The 23,273-nt window shown below is 42.4% G+C and overlaps 3 protein-coding genes across 4 annotated transcripts in view; 1 reads left to right on the top strand and 2 right to left on the bottom strand.

Moving 5' to 3' along the window:
• Window positions 1-15,347, bottom strand: part of PECR (peroxisomal trans-2-enoyl-CoA reductase) — a 46,699-nt gene extending 31,352 nt beyond the window's left edge. The window contains exons 1-3 of the mRNA XM_032278303.1: window positions 15,157-15,347; window positions 4,928-5,061; window positions 3,503-3,668 (exon numbers count right to left, since the gene is read on the bottom strand). Coding sequence (XP_032134194.1) covers window positions 3,503-3,668; window positions 4,928-5,061; window positions 15,157-15,280 — 424 coding nt within the window. The 5' untranslated portion in view covers window positions 15,281-15,347. The remainder of the gene's footprint in view (window positions 1-3,502; window positions 3,669-4,927; window positions 5,062-15,156) is intronic.
• LOC116551829 (methyltransferase-like protein 9) lies at window positions 7,543-9,171 on the bottom strand. The gene has a single exon (XM_032278302.1). It carries the CDS (start codon window positions 9,021-9,023, stop codon window positions 8,067-8,069), a length of 957 nt encoding a protein of 318 aa, XP_032134193.1. The 5' UTR covers window positions 9,024-9,171; the 3' UTR covers window positions 7,543-8,066.
• Window positions 15,348-15,420: 73 nt separating the features above from the next.
• TMEM169 (transmembrane protein 169) overlaps window positions 15,421-23,273 on the top strand; it is a 9,994-nt gene continuing 2,141 nt past the window's right edge. Inside the window, exons 1-2 of one of the 2 annotated variants that reach the window (XM_032278300.1) lie at window positions 15,421-15,519; window positions 21,387-21,783. In XM_032278300.1, coding sequence (XP_032134191.1) covers window positions 21,513-21,783 — 271 coding nt within the window. In that variant the 5' untranslated portion in view covers window positions 15,421-15,519; window positions 21,387-21,512. The remainder of the gene's footprint in view (window positions 15,520-21,386; window positions 21,784-23,273) is intronic. The other variant, XM_032278301.1, reaches the window with a different exon arrangement.

Here is a 23,273-nt window from a genome sequence, read left to right as displayed (position 1 = left end):
CCTGCCTCAGCCTCCTGAGTAGCTGGGATTACAGGCACGCGCCACCATGCCCAGCTAATTTTTTGTAGTTTTTTAGTAGAGACGGGGTTTCACCGTGTTGACCAGGATGGTCTCGATCTCTTGACCTTGTGATCCACCCGCCTCGGCCTCCCAAAGTGCTGGGATTATAGGCGTGAGCCACCGCGCCCGGCTATTTTTTATTTTTTTTTTATTTTTTTGAGACAGTCTTACTCTGTCACCCAGGCTGGAGGTGCCATCTCAGCTCATTGCAACCTCCACCTCCCAGGTTCAAGCGATTCTCTTGCTTCAGCTTCCCAAGTACCTGAGACTACAGACATGCATCACCACGCCCAGCTAATTTTTGTATTTTTAGTGGAGACAGGGTTTCACCATGATGGCCAAGCTGATCTCGAACTCCTGACCTCAAGTGGTCCGCCTGCCTCAGCGTTCCAAAGCTCTGGGATTACAGGCATGAGCCATCACAACTGACAATGCTTGGTGAATCTAAATGATAGGTATATAGAAATCCATTGTATTATTTCTTCAACTTTCCCACAGATTTAACATTTTTCCAAAAATAAATTGGGGTAAAAATTCCTGTATCAGTAAAATGAATAAAAAACGTCTATAGGAAAGTCCAAAATCATCAATAATTTATATGTGGATTTTTTTCACAATTCTTTAACAATAGCACATTGCGTCACAGAGTACAAGCTGAAAGAGACTGGGGACTTTAGGCCAGTCATCTTTTGAATCATTTTAATTATATAGGTGATATATGATCATATTAGCAGAAGTAGAAAAGGCAGATAAACACCAAGAAAAAAATAAAAATAATATGTAATTTTACCTCCTAGAGATTTCATACAGTCATGTATCACAATAATGTTTCGGTCAAAGACAGATTGCATATTTAACAGTGGTCCCGTAAGAATATAATACCACATTTTTATTCTACTCTTTCTATGTCGAGATGCACAAATGCTTAACAAACACTTGATGTGTTACAATTGCCTGTAGTATTCTGTACAGCAACATGATATCCAGGTTTGTAGCCTAGGTGTGTAGTAGGCTATACCATCTAGGTCTGTGTGAGTACACTCCACAATGTTCATATGACAATGAAATTGACTAATCACACATTTCTCAGAACAAATCCCTGCTGTTAAACAACACGACTGTATTTTGGTATAAATTTTTTCAGAATCATTTCTGTTCATATATATGCACACATAAATACATACTGTGGTTGGTTTTGGTTTTTTTTTTGAGGCGGAGTCTTGCTCTGTCGCCCAGGTTGGAGGGCAGAGGCGTGATGTCGGCTCACTGCAACTTCCGCCTCCCAGGTTCAAGCGATTCTCCTGCCTCAACTTCTCCGAGTAGCTGGGACTACAGGCGTGTGCCACCACACCCGACTAATTTTTCGTATTTTTAGTCTAGATGGGGTTTCCCCATGTTAGCCAGGATGGTCTCAATCTCCTGACTTTGTGATCTGCCCGCCTCAGCCTCCCAAAGTGCTGGGATTACAGGCATGAGCCACCACGCCTGGCCAAATACATACTATTTTTTTACAGAATTGTGAACATGTTGGATAAAATATTTTAGAGCTTGCTTTCTTGCAGTGACATCTGGAAGTATTTTTCATGTCAATAAGTACATTTTTATGCCAATATTTTTAATGGTTGCATAGTTCTTTATCATCCAGATTTATAAACTTTACTAAACTAATACTTTAGAATATTTATATAATTTTCAGTTTTTCACTATTTTCATGATATAGAAAAATATAACTTATAAAAACTAAAAACTAAAATCCCTAATATTCTTTTTTGTTGTTTTTTTTTTGGAGACAGAGTCTCCCTCTGTCACCTAGGCTGGAGTGGAGCGGCACAATCTCGGCTCACTGCAACCTTCACCTCCCAGGTTCAAGCAAGTCTGCCTCAGCCTCCCGAGTATCTGGGACTACAGGCATATGCCACCATGTCCAGCTAATTTTTTCTTTTGTATTTTAGTAGAAATGGGATTTCACCATGTTGCCCAGGCTGGTCTCGAACTCCTGAGCTCAGGCAATCTGCCCACCTCGGCCTCTCAAAGAGCTGGAATTACAGGCGTGAGCCACCGTACCCCACCAGCCTTGCATTGTTTAACTCAGTTTGACTAATAAAAGTCATGGCTGAATTTCAATTCTGTAGACTTTTGACAGTTGTTAGCAAGGAATCTTGGATTGGTAAGAGACTGCTGATTTGCCTGTTAGAAGGAATGAAAGCATCAAGTTATAATGCTTGGGTCAGAGACCACTACTTGTCTCCCAATACTCATTCTCCCTTTCTTCCATAGAAATAGAATTTGTATTAAGCACATAGCTGCCGACCTAAGGACTCTTTCCCAGTTTCTTTTACAGCTAGGTATGATCATTTAGCTGAACTCTAGCGATGAATGTGAGCAAACATCATGGTGCTACTTCCAGATGGTGCCCATAAAAGGAATAGGTGACCATTACACTTTTTCCTCATTCCTGCTGTCTGGAATGCAAATTCAATAGCAGGAACTGGAGCAGCCTCTTGAATCAGAAAATAAAAACCACAGGTCAAGAACAGTCCGTAATGATTATGAAACTACTGTACTTAGTAGTTTACTAAGACTTAGACTACCTACCTGTTCTTTTAATGTAAGAAAAATAAACTATTTTTTCTGGGTTTTTCCACTGGAACAATCAAACCTGTACCACAACTTAGAGCTTGATTCTCCTAGTTAGGTAGAGATGTCTGCAAGACTTGCAGATACTAAGAATATAAAGCCTAATTCATGTTGGGATGAAGACCCTTTGAGTTAGGGTTATAATTGTTCTATATTTTTCATCATAGGAAAGACTTAGGTGGTTTTTAAGGAATTTTTTATTTGTTTTGAGATAGAGTCTCGCTCTGTTGTCCAGGCTGGAGTGCAGTAGTGCGATCACGGCTTGCTGCAACGTCTGCCTCCCAGGTTCAAGCAATTCTCTGCCTCAGCCTCCTGAGTACCTGAGATTATAGGTGCCTGCTACCACGCGCAGCTAATATTTTGTATTTACACTAGAGATGAGGTTTCAGTTTCACCATCTTGGTCAGGCTGGTCTTGAACTCCTGACCTCATGATTCACCTGCCTCGGCCTCCCAAACTGCTGGGATTATAGGTGTGAGTCATCACACCCAGCTAATTCATTTCTTAAAAACAAAATGAGGGTGAGAGTTTTTCCCAATTTTATGAACAACTTTATAGCTAAATTTATGTATAGATCATTAATAATTTTCTCATAATAAATTCCAAGAAACAAAATGATGTGATTGAAGGATATCCACATTTTATAAACATTGCCTATACTGAAATGTACCAATTTACATTCCTATGTTGTAAGTGAGGAAATCTAGGCAATAAATGTTAATGACATGGGGCTTCTGAATCTCTAACAGGATTCTGAGATCTCTAAATAAAAATATGTTGGCTTGTGGATACTGATGGTACTTGCCTGCTTTGCACATGTAGAAGGTTCCTGTCAGGTTGGTCTCAACCACAGCATTCCATCCCTTAGAACTGATGTGTTCAGCAGGGGAAAGAAACTGGCCTCCTCCATTGTTTACCAAGAAATTGATCTTACCATAAATATCTAAGGTAGATTTGACCAAATTATTCACCTAAAGAAGAACATTGGTTGTGTTAGAAACATTCCAACAAAAAAAAAAAAAGAAGAAGAATATTGGAAGTTATTAAAAGTAAAAGATTAGCCGGGCACGGTGGCTCACGCCTGTAATCCCAACACTTTGGGAGGCCGAGGCGGGTGGATCACGAGGTCAAGAGATCGAGACCATCCTGGTCAACTTGGTGAAACCCCGTCTCTACTAAAAATACAAAAAATGAGTTGGGCATGGTGGCGCGTGCCTGTAATCCCAGTTACTCAGGGGGCTGAGGCAGGAGAATTGCCTGAACCCAGGAGGCAGAGGTTGCGGCGAGCTGAGATTGCGCCATTGCACTCCAGCCTGGGTAACAAGAGCGAAACTCCGTCTCAAAAAAACAAAAAAAGTAAAAGATTAATAGCCTAACTTGTTACCTCACCTGATTGCTTGCTCTAGACAGGGACTGCAGTCTCTCACAGTGTACAGTAACTCCAAGTACCACAACGAATGAATATGCAGCAACGAATAAACCTAAAAATTCTACACCAATTAGTAATGTACCAGCATCCAATACCCACAGATCACGATGCTAAAATTGTAATTTGATGACAAGATATATCCAATGGCCTGGAACACCCTTAAGTAGGGCAGGCCTCAGTTATATATTACTTTGTAAGCTACCAACACAGAATAAACAGTGATGAAATCAGATTAAAATAAACATTAAAAAAAAAAATGACTCAAAGGGCCAGGCATGGTGGCTCACGCCCATAATCCTAGCACTTTGAAAGGCCAAGGCGGGTGGATCACCTGAGGTCAGGATTTGAGACCAGCTTGGCCAACACGGTGAAACCCTGTCTTTATGAAAAATACAAAAACTAGCTGGGCATGGTGGCACGCACCTATAGTCCCAGGTACTCAGGAGGCTGAGGCAAAAGAATCACTTGAACCCAGGAAATGGAGGTTGCAGTGAGCCCATATTGCGCCACTGCACTTCAGCCTGGGAAACAGAGTAAGACTCTGTCTCAAAAAAAAAAAAAAGACTTAAAGGGCAAAAGTCCGTCTCTGGCTGAGGCCACATTCTTGCTTCTCTTCCTCTCCTTCTCCAAGGGTCACTGGCTCAGTAAATCATTAACGTGAGAATCTCCTCCCCAGCTTCTGCTTCTAGTGAACCTCATCTAAGACAACTACCATAGGAGAACCTGAAGCAAAGCCAGGTTTAAGAACCACTACTGCAAACTACAATGAATGAATAAACGATATAGATATATCTGCATTACCTCCTCTTCTTTCCGGATGTTGCATTGTATGGGAACGACTTGCGCCTGGCTTGTGGGAGGTAGGCTGGCCTTCAGTTCATCTGCCACAGATTTCAGTCTCTCAAATTTACGGGATGCAATGACCACATTACTCCCTGAGGAGAATCAGCCAGAGAGCAAGTAAATAAACCTTCATGGGACACCATGAACACATCATACCTTGAGAAGTAAATAGCCAGAGAGCAAAAAAATGTGACTTCACGAGTTGTCCAAATTCCATCAATAATTTTTTTTTTTTTTTTTTAGAACGGGGGTGTTGCTTTATTGCCCAGGGTAGAATGCAGTCTAAAAATGGGTATGCCTATAATTGTGCTTATAGAGACATGAAAAAAAAAAAACGAAGAAAATAACAAGCAAGCAGCCAACCAATATTTCATTGAAACCTCTAAATAGATGTGATGTGGTACTGATAAGAGAGTATATTTTGTGTATTTAAAGTGGAGAGTTCTATAAATGTTAATTAAGCTTACTTGTTCTGGATCTGAGTTCAAATCCTGGATATCGTTAATTTTCTGTCTCATTGATCTGTCTAATATTGATGTTGAAGTCTCCCACTATTATTGTGTGGGAGTCTAAGTCTCTTTATAAGTCTTATATATCTGGGTATTCCTGTATTGGGTGCGTATATATTTAGGATCTTTAGCTCTTCTTGTTGCATTGATCCTTTTACCATTATGTAATATCCTTCTTTGCTTCTTTCGATCTTTGTTGCTTTAAAGCAACTCCTGCTTTTTATTTATTTATTTTTGCTCTCCATTTGGTTGGTAAATCTTTCTCCATCCCTTTGTTTTGAGTCTGTGTATCCTTGCATATGAGATGGATCTGGATGCAGCATACCGATGAGTTTTGGCTTTTTTTGCCTGTCTGTGTCTTTGGATTGGGGGATTTAGTCGATTTGAATTTAGAATTAATAATAATATATGTGAGTTTAATACTGCCATTTAATGTTAGCTGGCTGTTTTGCCTATTAGTTGATGTAAATTCTTGATTATGTTCATGCTGTTTACTTTTTGGTATTTTTTAGAAAGGCTGATACTGGTTGTTCCTTTCTATTTGTAGTGGTTCTTTCAGAAGCTCTTGTAAAGCAGGCCTGGTGGTGATGAAATCTCTGAGTGCTTGCTTGTTCACAAAAGATTTTATTTTTCCTTCGCTTATGAAGCTTAGTTTGGCTGGATGTAAAATTCTGGGTTGAAAGTTCTTTCCTTTAAGGGTGTTGAATATTGGCCCCCACTCTCTTCTAGCTTGTAGAGCTTCTGCTGAGAGATCTGCTGTGAGTCTGATAGGCTTCCCTTTATGGGTAACCTGACCTTTCTCTCTGGCTGCCCTCAGTATTTTCTCCTTCATTTCAACCCTGGTGAATCTGGCGATTATGTGCCTTGAGGTTGGTCTTCTTGAGGAATATCTTTGTGGTGTTCTCTGTATTACCTGGAGTTAAATATTGTCCTGCCTTGCTAGGTTGGGAAAGTTTTCCTGAATAATATCCTGAAGCGTATTTTCCAGCTTGGACTGATTCCTTTCGTCACATTCAGGTACACCTATCAAGCGTAGATTAGGTCTTTTCACATAGTCCCATATTTCTTGGAGACTTTGCTCATTCCTTTTTATCCTGTTTTCTCTAATCTTGTCTTCTTGTTTTATTTCATTAAGTTGGTCTTCAACTTCTCATATCTTTTCTTCTGCTTGATTGATTCGGCTGTTAAAACTTGTGCATCGTTCGCCAAGTTCTCGTGTTGTGTTTTTCAGCTCCATTAATTCACTTATATTCCTCTCTAAATTGTGTATTTTTGTTAACATTTCATCAAACCTTTTTTCAAAGTTCTTAGTTTCTTTGCATTGGGTTAGAACAAGTTCTTTTAATTCCCAGAAGCTTCTTATCACCCACCTTTTGAAGGCTGCTTCTGTTAATGGAACACACTCGTTCTCCATCAGGCCTTATTCCGTTGCTGATGAGGAATTGTGATCCCCTGTAGATGGAGAGGCGTTCTGATTTTGGGTATTCTCAGCCTTTTTAGGCATTTTCTTCCCTTCATTATACATTTATCCATCTGTGGTCTTTATAATTGGGTTTCTGAGTGGACGTCCAACTTGTTGATTCCCAGCGCTAAAATCTGAGCAACCCACTGCGCCGGCCAAAACAGCGGCATTAAGATTGATGGTGCTTTTCTGATTCTGCACCAAGAACCACCGCACCAAGGCAGTGGAAAAATCGCCTCACCAGCCACAAGTGTCATGCTGGCGACCCGTGGGGCTCCTCCGCTGGGAATCTCCTGGTGCGTGAGCAACAAAAATTCATTTGAAAGTGTGGCGTCCTCTCGTTCTCTGTGCTTCCACTGGGAGCTACAATCCCGAGCTGCTAGTGATCAGCCAGCTTGGATCTCTCTCCCATTTTTTTAAATGTTTTTTTTATTTCAGAATCAGGGTCTCACTCTGTTAGTCAGGCTGGAGTGCAGTGGTTTGACATAGCTCACTGTAACCTTGAACTTCTCCCAAGATAAAGCAATCTTCCCACCTGACCTCCCAAAGTGTTGGGACTACAGGCACAAGTCACTGCCCTGGCCATGTATGTTCCTATGTCGTTTTTTTTTTTTTTTTCATCTCCAAAAAAGTTTATTAGCATGATTAAAAACATTTTCTTGAATAATAACAAAGAATTTCTAAGCATGAAAGAATATCAGTGGCTAAACCTTAAAACCAGTATTTGGAACTGAATGGACAGCTTTATTGCCAGTCTTCATTTTATTAAAAACAATCCATTGATTGGCTCCATGAAGTCGTGACTATTGCTTTGTCTGGGAATGAGTCCCTACTGCAATTAAGTATAAAAAATATCTTCCATCATAATTGGAGTGTGACCTGCATTAGAGAGTGGCTCTGAGTAAAGAGTTGATAAAAATCCACAAAGAGTTGGGTTTTTCTCTTTTAAAAACATTCCTTTACACACTACAAAGAAATAATTAGTATTTTGGCTTTTAAAATTCCTACATGATATTTAGAATGGCAGTCCCCAAGGGTCCTCCCTTCACATAATTGTGAATGCAGACCCTCTTCTGAGGGCACATCCCAGAGGGTGTGGACTCTGAAGACTTCAACCTCCCCATGTTTATACTGGTTTGAGAACAAAGACAGCGTCATCCAGAACGTAGTAGTCATTATACATGTCACCTTCACACAGGTATGGCAGTCTGGTGAAAGCTTCAATAACAAAACCGGCTTTTCTGAAAACTTCAGGCAGACTATTCACTTGTTCTTCCCAGTTCTGTCCCTTGATTTCCAAAATTTCCGATGGTTTCTCCCACTTGCCACCTATGTTTTCCACGTAGGGATGAAAGGGGAGGACCAGGGCAAGGATGACCCTGCCTCTCCTTGGCTCCAAGACACTTCTGATATCCTTTAACAAAGTCAGGGGCTGATCACAGCGGTCCAGCAAGTTCAGGCAGCTAATGACATCATACTGGAACCCTGTATTCTGCCATTCATTTATACCAAGCACTCTGTATTTCTTCTTCTGAAGCTGCCATATCATAGTTTCAGAAAGCTCAGTGGCATAGATTTCTTCAAAATGAGGGCTCATGATTTTTGTGACTTCTCCATCTCCAGCACCTAAATCAAGAAGTCTGTGGGTTTTCCAGTCTGGATTAATTTTAAGCAGTCTCTGAAACTGATCTGGTGAAAACACAAACATTGAGCCTCTTCCTAGCAACCCATTGATAGATGTTCTAGACATAAACAGGCTAAAAACAGATGACACAAAAGAATGATATAATTGGATAAATAGCCAGCCAGATTTCTCAATGCTGTTGTTTAAGAAGATCTGTGTTCCTTGATCAAGGTAACTCTGAACAAAGACAGCCTGGAGTGATTCGCATGATTTCTCTCTGTTGCACACATACCACTGGTGGTTCTCCTTCCCGCCGCCCGCGGCCGCCGCCGGCCCGCTGGGGCCGCTCGTCATGTTCACGTACAGGGAGCGGGTGAGCGGGCTCCGCAGCGTCCACATCCTCCGCGCCAGCCACACGGACGCCAGGCTCAGGCACAGCCAGCCCACCAGCAGTCTCATCGGGAGGCGCGCCCGCTCGCTCCGATCACCGCCGGCGCCGAGGCGAGGAGGAGCAGGCGCCGCCGCCCCCAGCCACCGCCGCCACCGCCCGGGCTCGAGCCATCGTGCCCGACTTGCCCATCCAGCCCTCTTCAGGGCCGAGGCTGGCGGTGGGCTGTTGTTTTTTTTAAAAAAAAAAAAAAAAAGATAAATTAGGACTTTTGCTTCTGGACAAGATGGAGTAATAGGAACTGAATTTGCCCTCAAGCCTGAATCAACTAAAAAATTGGACAAAATATATGAAACAATGGTTTTCAGGCACCAGACATGAAGTAGCACTGGACAGTCACCTCTGGGAGAGTGAAAACAAACATGAGCCCTTGTTTGCTGCCTGGTGAGACGGTCTAGACTAAAGCAAAAGAAGGAAACACATTCAGAGACCAAAGTCTCCCTGGTGGAAGAGATGAAGTTGGGCGTCCCGGCAGCCAAGGCCGTGAAACTACCCAGGTATAGGGAGAAAAGATACACAGAGAGAGAGGGTTCACATCCACAGATGTGAAGGGTTCCTCTTGAATCTTCACCTGAGTACTGATCAATGCTTGGGAATAAATCAAAGAGGAAAGGACCACCAAAAATGGGCAAGGAGGTCAAATCCTGGCACTCACATGGCACTGGGAATGATCGGTGTGCCCACCAGAAAAAAAGCCTTTCATGGGGTATTCGGTAAAATACGCAGAAGAGGATGGCTTCAGCAGCGAGGCAAAATTCACCATAGACTAAAGGCTGCTCAGATCAAACATCTTTTAAAGTATCAAATTGTTTTCAAGTAACTGAACTGTATCCCAGAACAAAGCTCAAGAATATTTACAAGAATGTAAAAATGGTCAACATCCATCAAGGTCAAATTCAGTATCTGGCATCTAACAAAAAAACTACCAGGTATGCCAAGGAGCAGGAAAATAACAGCACATAATAAGGAGAAAAGTCAATTAATAAAAACAGACCCAGAAATGACACTGATGTTATAATTAAACAGACCAGTGATGAAGAGGAAAATCTTAAAAGCAGCCAGAGGAAAACAACACATTAAGTATAGAACAAGAGATAAAGACTTCTTTCAGAAACAATGCAAGCCAGCAGACAGTGGAACATCTTTACGGTAACTGAAAGCAATGAAAAAGTTTGTGAACCTAGAAATCTTGACCCAGTGAAAATATCTCTCAAAAATGAGGGGAAAATAAAGACATTTTTCACACCTATGAAAGCCAGAAAAATTCATCAAAGTGATCTGCACTAAAAAAAGGTGAAAGGAAGTCAGTCCTTCAAGGAGAAGGAAAATGATGCCAGATAAAAATCTAAAATATGCAAAAGAAGAAAGAAACTTAAAATGTTCATTTGTGTGTTTTTGAGACAGGGTCTTATTCTGTTGCCTAGGCTGGAGTGCAGTGGCGGTCTTGGCTCACTGCAGCCTTGACCTTCTGGGCTCCACTGATCCTCCCACCTCAGCTTCCCGAGTAGCTGGGACCACAGGCATACACCACCATGCCCGGCCAATTTTTTTATTTTTAAAAGAGGGGAGTAGGGAAAAAAAAAAAAACCCCAAACAAAAAAAAAAAAAAAAAAAAAAAAAAAAAAAAACCACTTTTGGAAATATTTCATGACATTGAAAGTATAAAGGATAAAATGTTAAAATCAGCTAATCCAAACATAGAAGGGAGTACGACAATTCAACAAGGTATAGAAAAAATGCTTGCTCCATATCATAAGGTATACAATGAGAAAGTAAGCACTAATCAAATGACTCTTGACACACTTTTCACATGGAAATTAAACACTTTAATTTTTAACTTTAATTAAACATTTTAATGGGGTAAAATATAATATTTTGATATATAAATACATTGTGGAATAATGAAATCAGGCTAATGTATCTATCACCTCTTATCATTTCTTTAAGAACATTCAAAATCCACTATTTTCACTATTTTGAAATACACAATGCATTACTAACACCATCATGCTGTGCAATAGATCATCAGAACTTATTTCTCCTGTCTAAATGAAACTTTGTACTCTTTAAAACATCTCTCCAGTAAAACTAGTCTAGGTCTACTATTTTTTTTCATTTCCCTATACATGTGTAACTAACAATAAGAGAATTTCTAATGCTTTGACAAAAATTTTTGAAGGTCATGAAACACTTGTACTTTTTCCCACTATTTTTGCTTTGCATGGTTTCAGCTTGCTCAATCATTGTTACAATGCTACAATGCCATGCAAAAGCAAAGACTACCTATGAACTGTTAAGTGGTTCTTTCACATATATATTTTTAGAGATGAGGTCTCCCTGTGTTGCCTAGGCTGGACTGCAGTGGCTTTGCAGTCTTAAATTCTATGTGAGGCGTTATAGTTATAGACTGTTCTCATCCTAATACAGCATTTAGACCTTCACTGTATCATAATTACCTGTTAATTTAACAGTCCGCTCCATTCACAAACAAAACATATATGTGTGTGTATGTGTATGCGTGTGTGAGTATACATGTGCTTATTAGATTTACAGAAAATCACCAAGAAGGGAATTTAGAAAAAGGGCAGAATGGGTAAAGCTCATTTTTTCTTTTATATACTTTTACACTATTTTAATGTATTACAAACCTCTTATGCTACCTTATAAATAAACTAGAAAATTATTAGATATCATCCTTACCTTTCATGTTAAATCATTTAGATAGATTTTATTTTTGTTTACATGTAGCTAGAGAGATCCAGGAAGCTCAACTGACCTGGCTGGAATAGGTATAGAAGCAGCTTTTGGATAAGGAGTTGTTTCAGCATCAGAGGCTTGTAGCCCAGTATGCTGTGTTCCTGCTTAGGCTGATACTGATCCCTTTCTATCTTCAACTCAGAATAATATATTTATTAAGCACCTTCTTGGTCCCTGGTGTTGGTAACAGACTAGTTGGACTAGACTAGAGCAAGAAAAAGTGCTGTCATGGCTCCTAATTTCCACTTGCATTTCCCAATTTCATTTTATCTACTATGCATACTTTATGTTCTACTGTGGTAATGGAAAGTGAATGATTAACTTGAAGATAAAAAAAAAAAAAACAAGGACCTGATATGAATTCAACTTTATGTCTTAGGTTTTCCTTGATGAAATCAGGTTTCTCTCCACCTAACAGCACCACTCAAAGGTACGAAGGAGATCTAATTCTGCCCACAATATCCTGCTTTTGTGAGCTAAAGCTTTCTGTGTCCTCTTAGCAAAAAGAAAAGTCAAAATCCTATGGATGTGAAAGACAATACAGTAATCATCATTTAAAAAGTCATGCCTCAAAATTCATGCCAAACAAACATAATTCACACCAAAAAATAAAAAAAAATAAAAAATAAAATAAAAAAAAACCAGTGGCCTTCTGACTAGAGGCTGGGGGCAGTGGCTCATGCCTGTAATCCTAGCACTTAGAGAGGTCAAGGCAGGCAGGTAACTTGAGGTCTGGATTTCGAGACCAGCCTGGCCAATATGGGAAAACCCTATCTCTTCTAAAAATATAAAAACTAGCCAGGCGTGGTGGTGCATGCTTGTGGTCCCGGCTACTTGGAAGGCTGACATGAGACTCGCTTGAACTCAGGAGGTGGAGGTTGCAGTGAGATGAGATCATGAGACTGCCCTCCAGCCTGGGTAACAGAGCAAGATTCTATCTCAAAAAAAAAAAAGTTAACACTTTCTTTTTTGCTCAATTTGAGTTTATATAACAATGTTGTGGAAATAGCCATTAATTCTGGCATAAAAAAATGAAGAGGAGAAAGTCATTATAAAAACGACTTTTACGGCCGGGTACAATGGCTCACACTTGTAAATGTTTGTTTGTTTGTTTTTGAGATGGAGTCTTGCTCTGTCACCCAGGCTGTAGCGCAGTGGCATGATCTCGGCTCACTGCAACCTCAGCCACCCAGGTTCAAGTGATTCTCCTGCCTCAGCCTTCCGAGTAGCTGGGATTACAGGCACGTGCCACCACATCTGGGTAATTTTTGTATTCTTAGTAGAGATGGGGTTTCACCATATTAACCAGGCTGGTCTCAAACTCTTAATCTCATGATCCTTGGCCTCCCAAAATGCTGGGATTACAGGCATGAGCCACCACATCCAGCCCTGCATGTATACCTTTCTTTCTTTCTTTTTTTTTTTTTTTTTTGAGATGGGGTCTTGCTCTGTTGCCCAGGCTATAGTGCAGTGGTGCAATCTCTGCTCACTGCAACCTCCGCCTCCCTGGTTCAAGCAATTCTCTGCCTCAGTCTCCCAAGTAGCTGGGATTACAAGCGCCCACCACCACACGCAGCTAATTTCTGTATTTTTAGTGGAGACAGGGTTTCACCATTGGCCAGGCTGAGTCTTGAACTCCTGACCTCATAATCCACCCGCCTTGGCCTCCCAAAGTGCTGGGATTAAAGGCGTGAGCCACCACGCCCAGCCTATATATTTCTTATTAAAAGTAAAATTGGAATGCTATTAGGTTTAGAATCCTGCTTTTCCCAATATATGGTATTCATTTCTCCAAATAAGTCTTCAATAGCAAGACATTTATTTATTTATTTATTTATTTAATGAGATGGAGCCTCACTCTGTTGCCCAGGCTGGAGTGCAGTGGCATGGTATCAGCTCACTGCAACCTCTGCCTCCCAGGTTCAAGTGATTCTCATGCCTCAGCCTCCCAAGTAGCTGGGACTACAGGTGTGCGCCACCATGCCAGGCTAACTTTTGTACTTTTAGTAGATATGGGGTTTTACCATGTTGGCCAAGCTGGTCTCGAACTCCTAACCTCAGGTTATCTGCCTGCATCAACCTCCCAAAGTGCTGAAATTACAGGCATGAGCCACTGTGCCAGTACCAATAGCAAGATATTTAAATGGTAGCATTATATTTCATTGTTATTGATTTAAATATTTCCCTTATATTGGACTTTCAGGTAATTTCCATTTTTTCACCACTCAAATATGATTTTCCTTGCATGAAAATCTTTGATTGTTTCTGTTTCCTTAAATAACTGAGAAAGGAATTACTGTCAAAGAGCATGAACATTGTGAAGACTTTGGATCCTTTTTTCCAAACTGCCCTCCAGAGAGTTTGTAATAATTTACATTCCTGCCTGCCTTCTCACTTCTGCATCAACACTTTAATTTTTCCCAATGTTTCAAAATTTTGTTAGAAAAATGACAGCTTACTGACAGTATTTTATATTTTATTACCAATGAAATTGATTATTTTTTCATATGTTTCTTGCCTGTCTGTAGTTCTTCTTTTGGAACACTTAGTCCATATCATTAGTCTAATTTTTCTATCAATGTGTTTGCTTTTTTTCTTTATTTGTAAGAGCTCTTTATATATAAGACTATATATATATAGTCTAGTGGTGCAGCCTGTAATCCCAACACTTTGGGAGTCAGAGGCAAGATAGGAGGATCCCTTGAGCCCAGGGGTTCGAGACCAGCCTGGACAACAGAGTGAGACCCTATCTCAAAACCAACAACAACAATTTATCTTATGTTGTAAACATTTTTCTTCATATGCCCTTAAACTTTATTTTTTAAAAATTGAATAAGGATTTACATCTTCATATAGGTAGATTTATTTATGTTCCCCTTTGTGGTTTATTCTCTCATTTATGTGTTTACAAAGGTCTTCACCCAAGTTAAGGTAAATATTCAGTATACTTCCTTGCTGGGGTTATGTTAAGAGATGTGAGAAGATACTATGAGAGACTCCCAGTACGTTTACAACGGTTTCCAGTTAAATGAAGTCTTCCCACGTTTCCCAATCACTCAAATTAAACATATAGAATGGATTCATTTAAATCTGAATATAAAACTAATTGCACAGCATGTTTCTCACTGGTCTTCTTATTGCCTACCTCGGGCACAGTCTCTTTGGCCTCAGTGGTCCCTTTAGTTTTTAACCAGTGGCTAAAAACTAGCTCTTAGGAAGAGCTGCTCTCTTCTGTACCCCTAGTGGTCGTAATTTCGCGCTCACCTGCCCCCGCTCTGCTCTACAGTTCCACACTCCCCAAGCCCCGCCGAGAGCCCCTGGCTCCCGACCCCGGGTTACCCCAGGTCACCCCAGCCACGTCTCTGCACCAGCGGCCCGCTCACGTACCCAGTTCTAAGAGCTCTTTCGCGATGGCCTTTCCGATGCCCGTGGCCCCGCCGGTGACGATGGCCACTTGGCCCTGCAGCAAACCAGGCGCCAGGACGCTCTTGCCCTTAGCCCAGCCCGCCATCCCTGCAGCCGGATGCCAGAGGACGCGAGAGCAGACCCCACGGTTTGCCGGACAACAAGAGGCGGAAGGGCGGGGCAAGGGCGGGGCGGGGCCAGAGCCCACGTGACCGCTGGGACCCCGCCCCCTCTCCGGCCCGGCCCCGCCCGCGCGCCGCTGCAGACCTGCATCCTTCCGGACCAGGACCGTTCCCCATCCGCTGTCCGCATCCTCCGCCAGCGCCGGTCCCTGGGCAGGTGTGGGTGAGACTCCTCGTTCATTTCTTTACATTTCGATGCCATTGGGAAAAGGGTGGAAGGGAAATGAAAAAAAAAAAAGAAAGAAAGAAACAAGCAGGGTGTGCTCTATTTCGAAAATTCAATCCTCAGTGCTGTAGCTCTCACGATTAATTAAAATTAAATCTGTGCAGCTGGAAAAAGAAAGGCGGCAGCTCGGCGCCCTCGCTGCGCCCCCCGCCGGGGTCGGACGTCGGCGATGCTGGGGCTCCAGGTGCTGTGTGCGGCTGTCTGGGAAGGGGAGAAGAGGCAGGCTTAGCTGAGGGGGAGAAATGCGGCTTCCAGATCCTTTCATTCTTCGGGAGGTAGCCCAGAACAGAGAGTGAAGGGGAAAAGGAGATACGATTGCAGTTATCGACAGAACCAAGAAAATAAATGATTTAAAAAATAAACTCGGGCCCACCACTGTCTCACTTCCCACTCCCCACCCAAAAATCAAGGGAAAGACCATCTTTACCAGATTTGAGACCTCAGCCATTTCAGCCGGGCTGCATAGGAAGTGCAGAAGAGGATCTTTCGTTGAAGGGTGCACGCTTCCTGCAAGATGCATCTATAGGTGTGTGTTTGAGATCCTGTCCTGTAGTTCGTTCCTTGTGCAGGAGGGCAAGCCCGCACAGGATGGGGAAATTTTCTTATCTGTGTTATGGTGCCCAGTAACAGTGATTTATTATTCAGATCTGCCCCTTATCTTTCATCTTGTCTCCTGCTGTCAACTCACCAGAGTGAGATTACACCTGGACTGGCCTACTGAGACTTCACCTTAAGAACTTGGCCGAATGTGTCAGTTGCCATGGTCTTAACAATGCAGGCAGGATGCTATTTCTAAGGCTGTTGTCCGAGTGTTGCATTTTCCTCTGCCAGGTATTAAAATAATTTAAAGGCAAGTAAATACCATCATCCTTTTGTTGGGGCTCCCACCTAGTATTCACAAAGCCAGTTGGAAATGGGTCTGGTTGACAGAGGAATCAGACATCACTTCCTCCACCAGGTCCCACCCACCAGCAAGGCTGCAGTTCTTGTTGTACAGCTACACTTCCCTGTTCCTCCATCCTCTTACCCTTCTCTGATCCCCTTTTCCCTCTATCTTTGTTGCCTACAGATTGAAATCCACACTCATTAAAGAAAGGAATAAATTTCTTCCGGTTACCATTTGCTGGATAGTTTATCCAGGAATCACTTACCTCTACTACTTAAGTCAATTCCATAGTTAGGACCAAATTTTTAAGATTACAACACCATCACCTCCTTTTAAACAAAGCAAATTCAAACAGGAAAGCTCAAAGTATTGTTGCAGAAAAATATAACTCCTTTTGGTTTGATCCCAATGACAAAGTATTTTTTAAGGAAAAGAAATATTGATTCAGTTCTGAGGCATATCTTGTTCAAGAAAAGTCCAGGCTTTCTTTCTTGTGGGTGAGGACACTTTAAATTCTTTTAAATGATAACTTCATTGAAGATATAACTTAAGATGATTTATGCCCTGATCTGGACCTATAGATTCACAGAGGTATGCCAGGGTAGCTCAGTGGGAATCTGGGTGTGTCGCAGCTTCCGTGTGGCTGCTGAGTAGACCGAGAGTGGGATTCTGATGTCTTCCAGTGAAACAGGCACTGGGGGCTGCAAGCCAGTTATGCCCTCTGAGGATAATAAGATGCCACCCCTCAGCTGCAAGGAAGTTGCAGGATGAGCAGTATTTTTCGTGCAGAAAAGCGATTTTTCATGATCCAGGCAGAACCTGCGATTAAGACAACTTTGGGGTCTCTTTAAGCAATCTTTTGATTAAAATTAGGAGACATTATCTCTTTGCCTCTGCCTCTGACCTCAGTCAGGGTTTCAAAGTCAGCTAACCCCAAAAGGCCTGGAGACACAGCAATAGTTCTGCTCTTTGTTTTCAGATTTTAATTCTGCCTCTGGTTGAGGCATCTCTTCCCAGGGCCACCACGCCTGGCTGCATTGACCACTCCTTCCCTGTGCTCTGCGTCGCTGCCCCCTTTGTCCTGGGGAAAAAGGCATTCCTGTGGCCAAGGTCCTCCCACACCCCCAAACTGCTCCCCCCAGCTCTGTCATACCCCATTAGCAATGACTGCCTTCATCTTCCCACCCCTCCCCCACCCCATCTGCCTGGTAACTTTATTTTCTCCCCTCTGCAAAGCAGCTGCTAGCTCAGACTGACAGGGGCTTGTGGGATTCTCAACATTTCGACTCCCAGAATCTCAGTGCTGAAGGAATGTCAGTGAGGCATCTGGTCCTGCCCCCACCGTGGAGCAAAACTACCTAGCAATTGTGCCATAACGAAGCATATCAAGGAGCTGATTAATGTCTTTTTATTAAACTTCTCCTTAGTCTCAGTCTTTGACAAAAATAAGCCAGTCCTGAGTTGCTGCCATTAGATTTATTGAACATCTACTTGTTGGCCTACGTCTATGGTACCACTTCATAGAGCTTAGAGTCTAGTAGAAGAGATATGCAATAAATAAGTAAAAGAAAAATAAATACTAATTACAAATGTTGATAAGTCTTATTCAGGAAACAAGCTGTTATGATAAAGAATAATGAAAGGCAGAGCAGGGAGTCAAGTTTTTAGTTCGGGTGTGTCAAGAATGGCTCAGAGGAGGAGACATTTGAACACGGACTCTATAAAACAAAGACAGGCATAGGAAGGGGCAAGGGTGGAGAAGCAGAGCAGCAAGGTGGACAGTACTTGAGAAGATCCCAAGCATTAGGAAGCATTTGGTGCTCTTGAGGAATAAATACACAGCCAGTGTGATTGGAGCACAGTATGTCTGCTATGGTGGTATAGATGGGATGGCGGGATGGGGAGGTCCTTAGGCCACGTGGCCTTGCACATGTATAACAGTAGGAAGTTACAGGAGGATTTTAAGCAGCAAACAGCCTGATTTTCTTCATGTTTTCAAAAGATGTTTCTGGCCAGGTGCAGTGGCTCACGCCTGGAACCCTAGCACTTTGGGAGGCTGAGGAGGGCAGATCACTGGAGGTCAGGATTTCAAGACCAGCCTGGCCAACATGGTGAAATCCCATCTCTACTAAAAATACAAAAATTAGCTGGGCTTGGTGGCACGTGTCTGTAATGCCATCTACTCGGGAGACTGAGACAGGAAAATCGTTTGAACCCAGGAGCAGGGGTTGCAGTGAGCCAGGATCACACCACTGCACTGCAGCCTGGGTGACAGAGCCACACTCTGTCTCAAAAAATTAAAAAAAAAATTTTTTTTAATAAGATTTTTCTTACTGCTGAGTGGGGAATTGATTGAAAGGCAGCAAGAGTGGAAGCTGGAAGGTAGGAGAATTTTTTCTATAACCAGTTAAGAGACAATGGTCTCTTAGACCAAAATGGAAGCAGTGGAGATGGGAAAGTTGGGTGGATGAATTTAAGAATTATCTGTCCAGCCGGGCACGGTGGCTCACGCCTGTAATCCCAGCACTTTGGGAGGCCGAGGTGGGTGGATCACAAGGTCAGGAGTTCGAGACCAGCCTGGCCAAGATGTTGAAACCCCGTCTCTACTAAAAATACAAAAATTAGCTGGGCATGGTGGCACGCATCTGTAATCCCAGCTACTCAGGAGGCTGAGGCAGGAGAATCGCTTGGACCTGGGAGGCGGAGGTTGCAGTGAGCCAAGATTGTGCCATTCATTGCACTCCAGCCTGGGTGACAGAGTGAGACTCCTTCTCAAAAAAACAAACAAAAAAAAAAGAATTATCTGTCCAAATAGGCCCACTAGTTTTTCGTTTTTTTTTTTTTTAAAAGAATTATCTGGAGAATTGTCTTCAAGAGTGGCTTAAAACCGGTTATTCTAAGCATGAGTTCCAGAGAATGAGCATGTTCTTTAAAACCTATTTTCCCCACTACAATGATCAACAGTCCAGAGCTAATGATTGATTGAAATTAATACTCTGCAATATCACATTTGTTTTTTTGTTTGTTTGTTTTTTTTTTTGAGACGGAGTTTCGCTCGTTACCCAGGCTGGAGTGCAATGGCGCGATCTCGGCTCACCGCAACCTCCGCCTCGCGGGTTCAGGCAATTCTCCTGCCCCAGCCTCCTGAGTCGCTGGGATTACAGGCACGCGCCACCATGCCCAGCTAATTTTTTGTATTTTTAGTAGAGACGGGGTTTCACCATGTTGACCAGGATGGTCTCGATCTCTTGACCTCGTGATCCACCCGCCTCGGCCTCCCAAAGTGCTGGGATTACAGGCTTGAGCCACCGCGCCCAGCCTCACATTTGTTAATAATTTATTTATTTTTGAGACAGATTCTTGCTCTGTCACCCAAGCTGGAGTGCAGTGGTGAGATTTTGGCTCACTGTAACCTCTGACTCCCAAATTCAAGTGATTCTCCTGCCTCAGCCTCCCGAGTAGCTGGGATTACAGGTGTGTACCACTATGCCCAGCTAATTTTTGTATTTTTAGTAGAGGGGGTTTCACCATGTTGGCCAAGCTGGTCTCAAACTCCTGACCTCAGGTGATCCGCCTGCCTTGGCCTCCCAAAGTGCTGGGATTATAGGCGTGAAACGCCTTAACCAGCCTGTTAATAATCTTTAGACTGGGAGTGGAAGTGGAAGATGGGCACAGCTTAACTTCCAGAGAAAAAAAACAAAGTCCTCCCTCTTCTCTCAAGTCTATGATTAAAGCCTTGGAGATTGGGTAAAATTTTCTTTTACCCTCTCTCTTGTGAAATCTAAAAGGAAGGAGAGATGTTTAGAACCTGCTTCTCAGATCCAATATTAACAGCATAATAAAGTGTATTAAAATGGGGAAGAGAATTAGCCTTTCTTTCTTAACACTTGTTTGTATCATATTTCTGTCCTATCAAGTCAACAAGTACATACTGACTTTGTACTACATGTCCAGACCTGGGATTTTCCCATTGGTGGTGAAGAAGAGTAAGACAGTTCCTGATCTCTAGAAGTTTGTTATCTACCTGGAAAGATGAATGAAAACTCATGATGCCATCTATAATCAATACAATGATATGAAATGCCAAGTAATTAAGTATTAAGAGTATGGTTCAGATGACAAATACTATTAAATTACAAATAGAAGGAAGCAAAAGAAAGGGAATAGAAACTAGTATTTATGAAGTATCACTCACATATTAGGCATTTCACACTGGGCCATTCATTGAATTCTCACCATATTCCTGTAATGATAGGGTTGCGGTGGGACGAAAGGACATGGGGGCTGGGGTAGTCACAGAAGGGAATGTGAGTGAGTGAGTCTGTCTTGAGCCAGGCTTGAAAGAGATGGAGAAACGTGACAAAGATGAAGAAACCAACATAAGCAGATGCATTGAGTAGTCATGTGGGAAAGGGAAGGGGGAAAATTGCCACTGAATCCTAGGGTGGAGCACAAATATGGAGAGACTCAAATAACAGCCTACCTGTGGTTCTTAACTCTCATCTGTTGGTAAGGCTTCCTCACCCAACTTCCTTATACTCTAAATGCTCCAACTAGAGGCTGATTTATACCTGAAAACTGGTAACACAAGCAGACTATATTAACTACTTAATATATGTAAAATAAACAGTAATTGTTGACTTTCATATGAATAAGGAAAATGCAAATTATGACAACAATGAGATATAGTATTCCTTCACATGGGTTTTGCCTAATACTGTATGTTTGTATAAATGACAAAAATATTACCGTAGCAAAAGTTTATTCACTATCTATGTATTCTTATAAGAGATTTCTGTTGCACTCCCAAAATAGTGTTGCAAGAAGTAAAGGGAGAGGAAGGCTTCTGCCAAGCTGAGGATCCTTTCCCACATTCCTGTCCATTTCACCTCATTTGCTTTGCTTTCCTATCTTTCAGGTGGAATGTATCCTTGGGACATCTTTGCATAGCCCCATCTAGGAAGAAGCTCTGTGATGTGTGAACTGTGAGTTTGCTCAAACAAGTCTGACTCTTTATAAGGCATAGGTAGATGTCAGGGCTGGGATGGAAGAGCCAGCAGCAGTAGAAGGCCAGGGCCAGCTCCCAAGCCCCCACCAGGGTCCTCTCAGGAAAGCTGTGGCTGCTGCCCTAGCCCTGGATGGGGAATCCACAATGGGGCGCAGGAAAAAGAAGAGGAAAGAGTCTCGCCCAGAATCAATCATCATCTACCGCTCAGACAATGAGAAAACAGATGACGAACTCGGGGAATCAGAAGGTGGAGATCGGCCTAAGGAGGAGGAGGGAGACGATTTCCTAGACTATCCGGTGGATGATGGTGAGTCTCTCTAGGGCCACTTGTTTAAAGCCATGGGAAGGAAACCAAAAGAGGATCTTCCAGAACAGACAGGCATATGCTTACTGACCTATTTCTTCTTGGTAATACATTTCTTCTTGCAATATCATCGCCATTTATTTATTTATTTAATTGAGACAGAGTCGTGCCCTGTCACCCAGGCTGGAGTACAGTGGCGTGATCTCAGCTCACTGCAACTTCCACCTCCTGGGTTCAAGTGATTCTCCTGCCTCAGCCTCCCGAGTAGCTGGGACTACAGGCACACCACCATACCCAGCTAATTTTTGTATTTGGCCAGGCTGGTCTTGAACTTTTGACCTCAAGTAATCAGCCTCCCATAGTGCTGGGATTATAGGCCTGAGCCACTGTGCCTGGTGTAATATTACAGTCTTCATTCAACAAATGATCAGTATTTACTGAGCACCTATTATATTCTTTTCTAGATGATACAGAAATCTCCACCCTTTCAGAATTCCTAATGTAATGGAAGAGGCTGATTTATACACAAAAATTGATAACACAAGCAGACTATGCTAACTACTTAATGTATGTAAAATAAACAATAATTGTTGACTTTCATATGAATAAAAAAATGGAACTTATGACAACAATGAGATATAGCATTCCTTCACATGCAGGCTTGCCAAAACTTGGGTAAAATATGATTACATTAGGCCGGGCACGGTGGCTCACGCCTGTAATCCCAGCACTTTGGGAGGCCGAGGTGGGTGGATCATGAGGTCAAGAGATCGAGACCATCCTGGTCAACGTGGTGAAACCCCGTCTCCACTAAAACTACAAAAAATTAGCTGGGCATGGTGGCGCGTGCCTGTAATCCCAGCTACTCAGGAGGCTGAGGCAGGAGAATTGCCTGAACCCAGGAGGCGGAGGTTGCGGTGAGCCGAGATCGCGCCATTGCACTCCAGCCTGGGTAATGAGAGCGAAACTCCGTCTCAAAAAAAAAAAAAAAAAAATATGATTACATCAATATGAGCAAATGGATATACTTCATACACCTTAGTGGAAGTGGAGGCTGCTTCAACCACTTTGTGGAATAAATTTGTCAACATTTATTAAATATTTAGTAAAATTCACAGTTTGAAACATGTGTACTCCATGACCCAGAAATTTTCAGTATCTACCCCATGAAACTTATGCCCATGTTATCCTGGTATAAGGAGGCATGTATAAGAATACTTGTTGCAGGCTGGGCGTGGTGGCTCACGCCTGTAATCCAAGCACTTTGGAGGCCAAGGCGGGCGGATCACCTGAGGTCGGGAGTTCAAGACCAGCCTGACCAACATGGTGAAACCCCCTCTTAAAAAAAAAAGGGCCGGGCGCGGTGGCTCAAGCCTGTAATCCCAGCACTTTGGGAGGCCGAGGCGGGCGGATCACGAGGTCAAGAGATCGAGACCATCCTGGTCAACATGGTGAAACCCCGTCTCTATTAAAAATACAAAAAATTAGCTGGG

This window comes from Sapajus apella, unplaced genomic scaffold, assembly GCF_009761245.1.
Source record: "Sapajus apella isolate SASKATOON/1434 unplaced genomic scaffold, GSC_monkey_1.0 scaffold10, whole genome shotgun sequence".
Lineage (NCBI taxonomy): Eukaryota > Metazoa > Chordata > Mammalia > Primates > Cebidae > Sapajus > Sapajus apella.
Note: the sequence above shows the minus strand (reverse complement) of the source record. Positions and strands in the feature narration are given on the sequence as shown.

Bases quoted from the DNA above. Each gene is read 5' to 3' on its own strand.
- LOC116551829 (XM_032278302.1), bottom strand. From the start codon at position 9,023: ATGAGACTGCTGGTGGGCTGGCTGTGCCTGAGCCTGGCGTCCGTGTGG.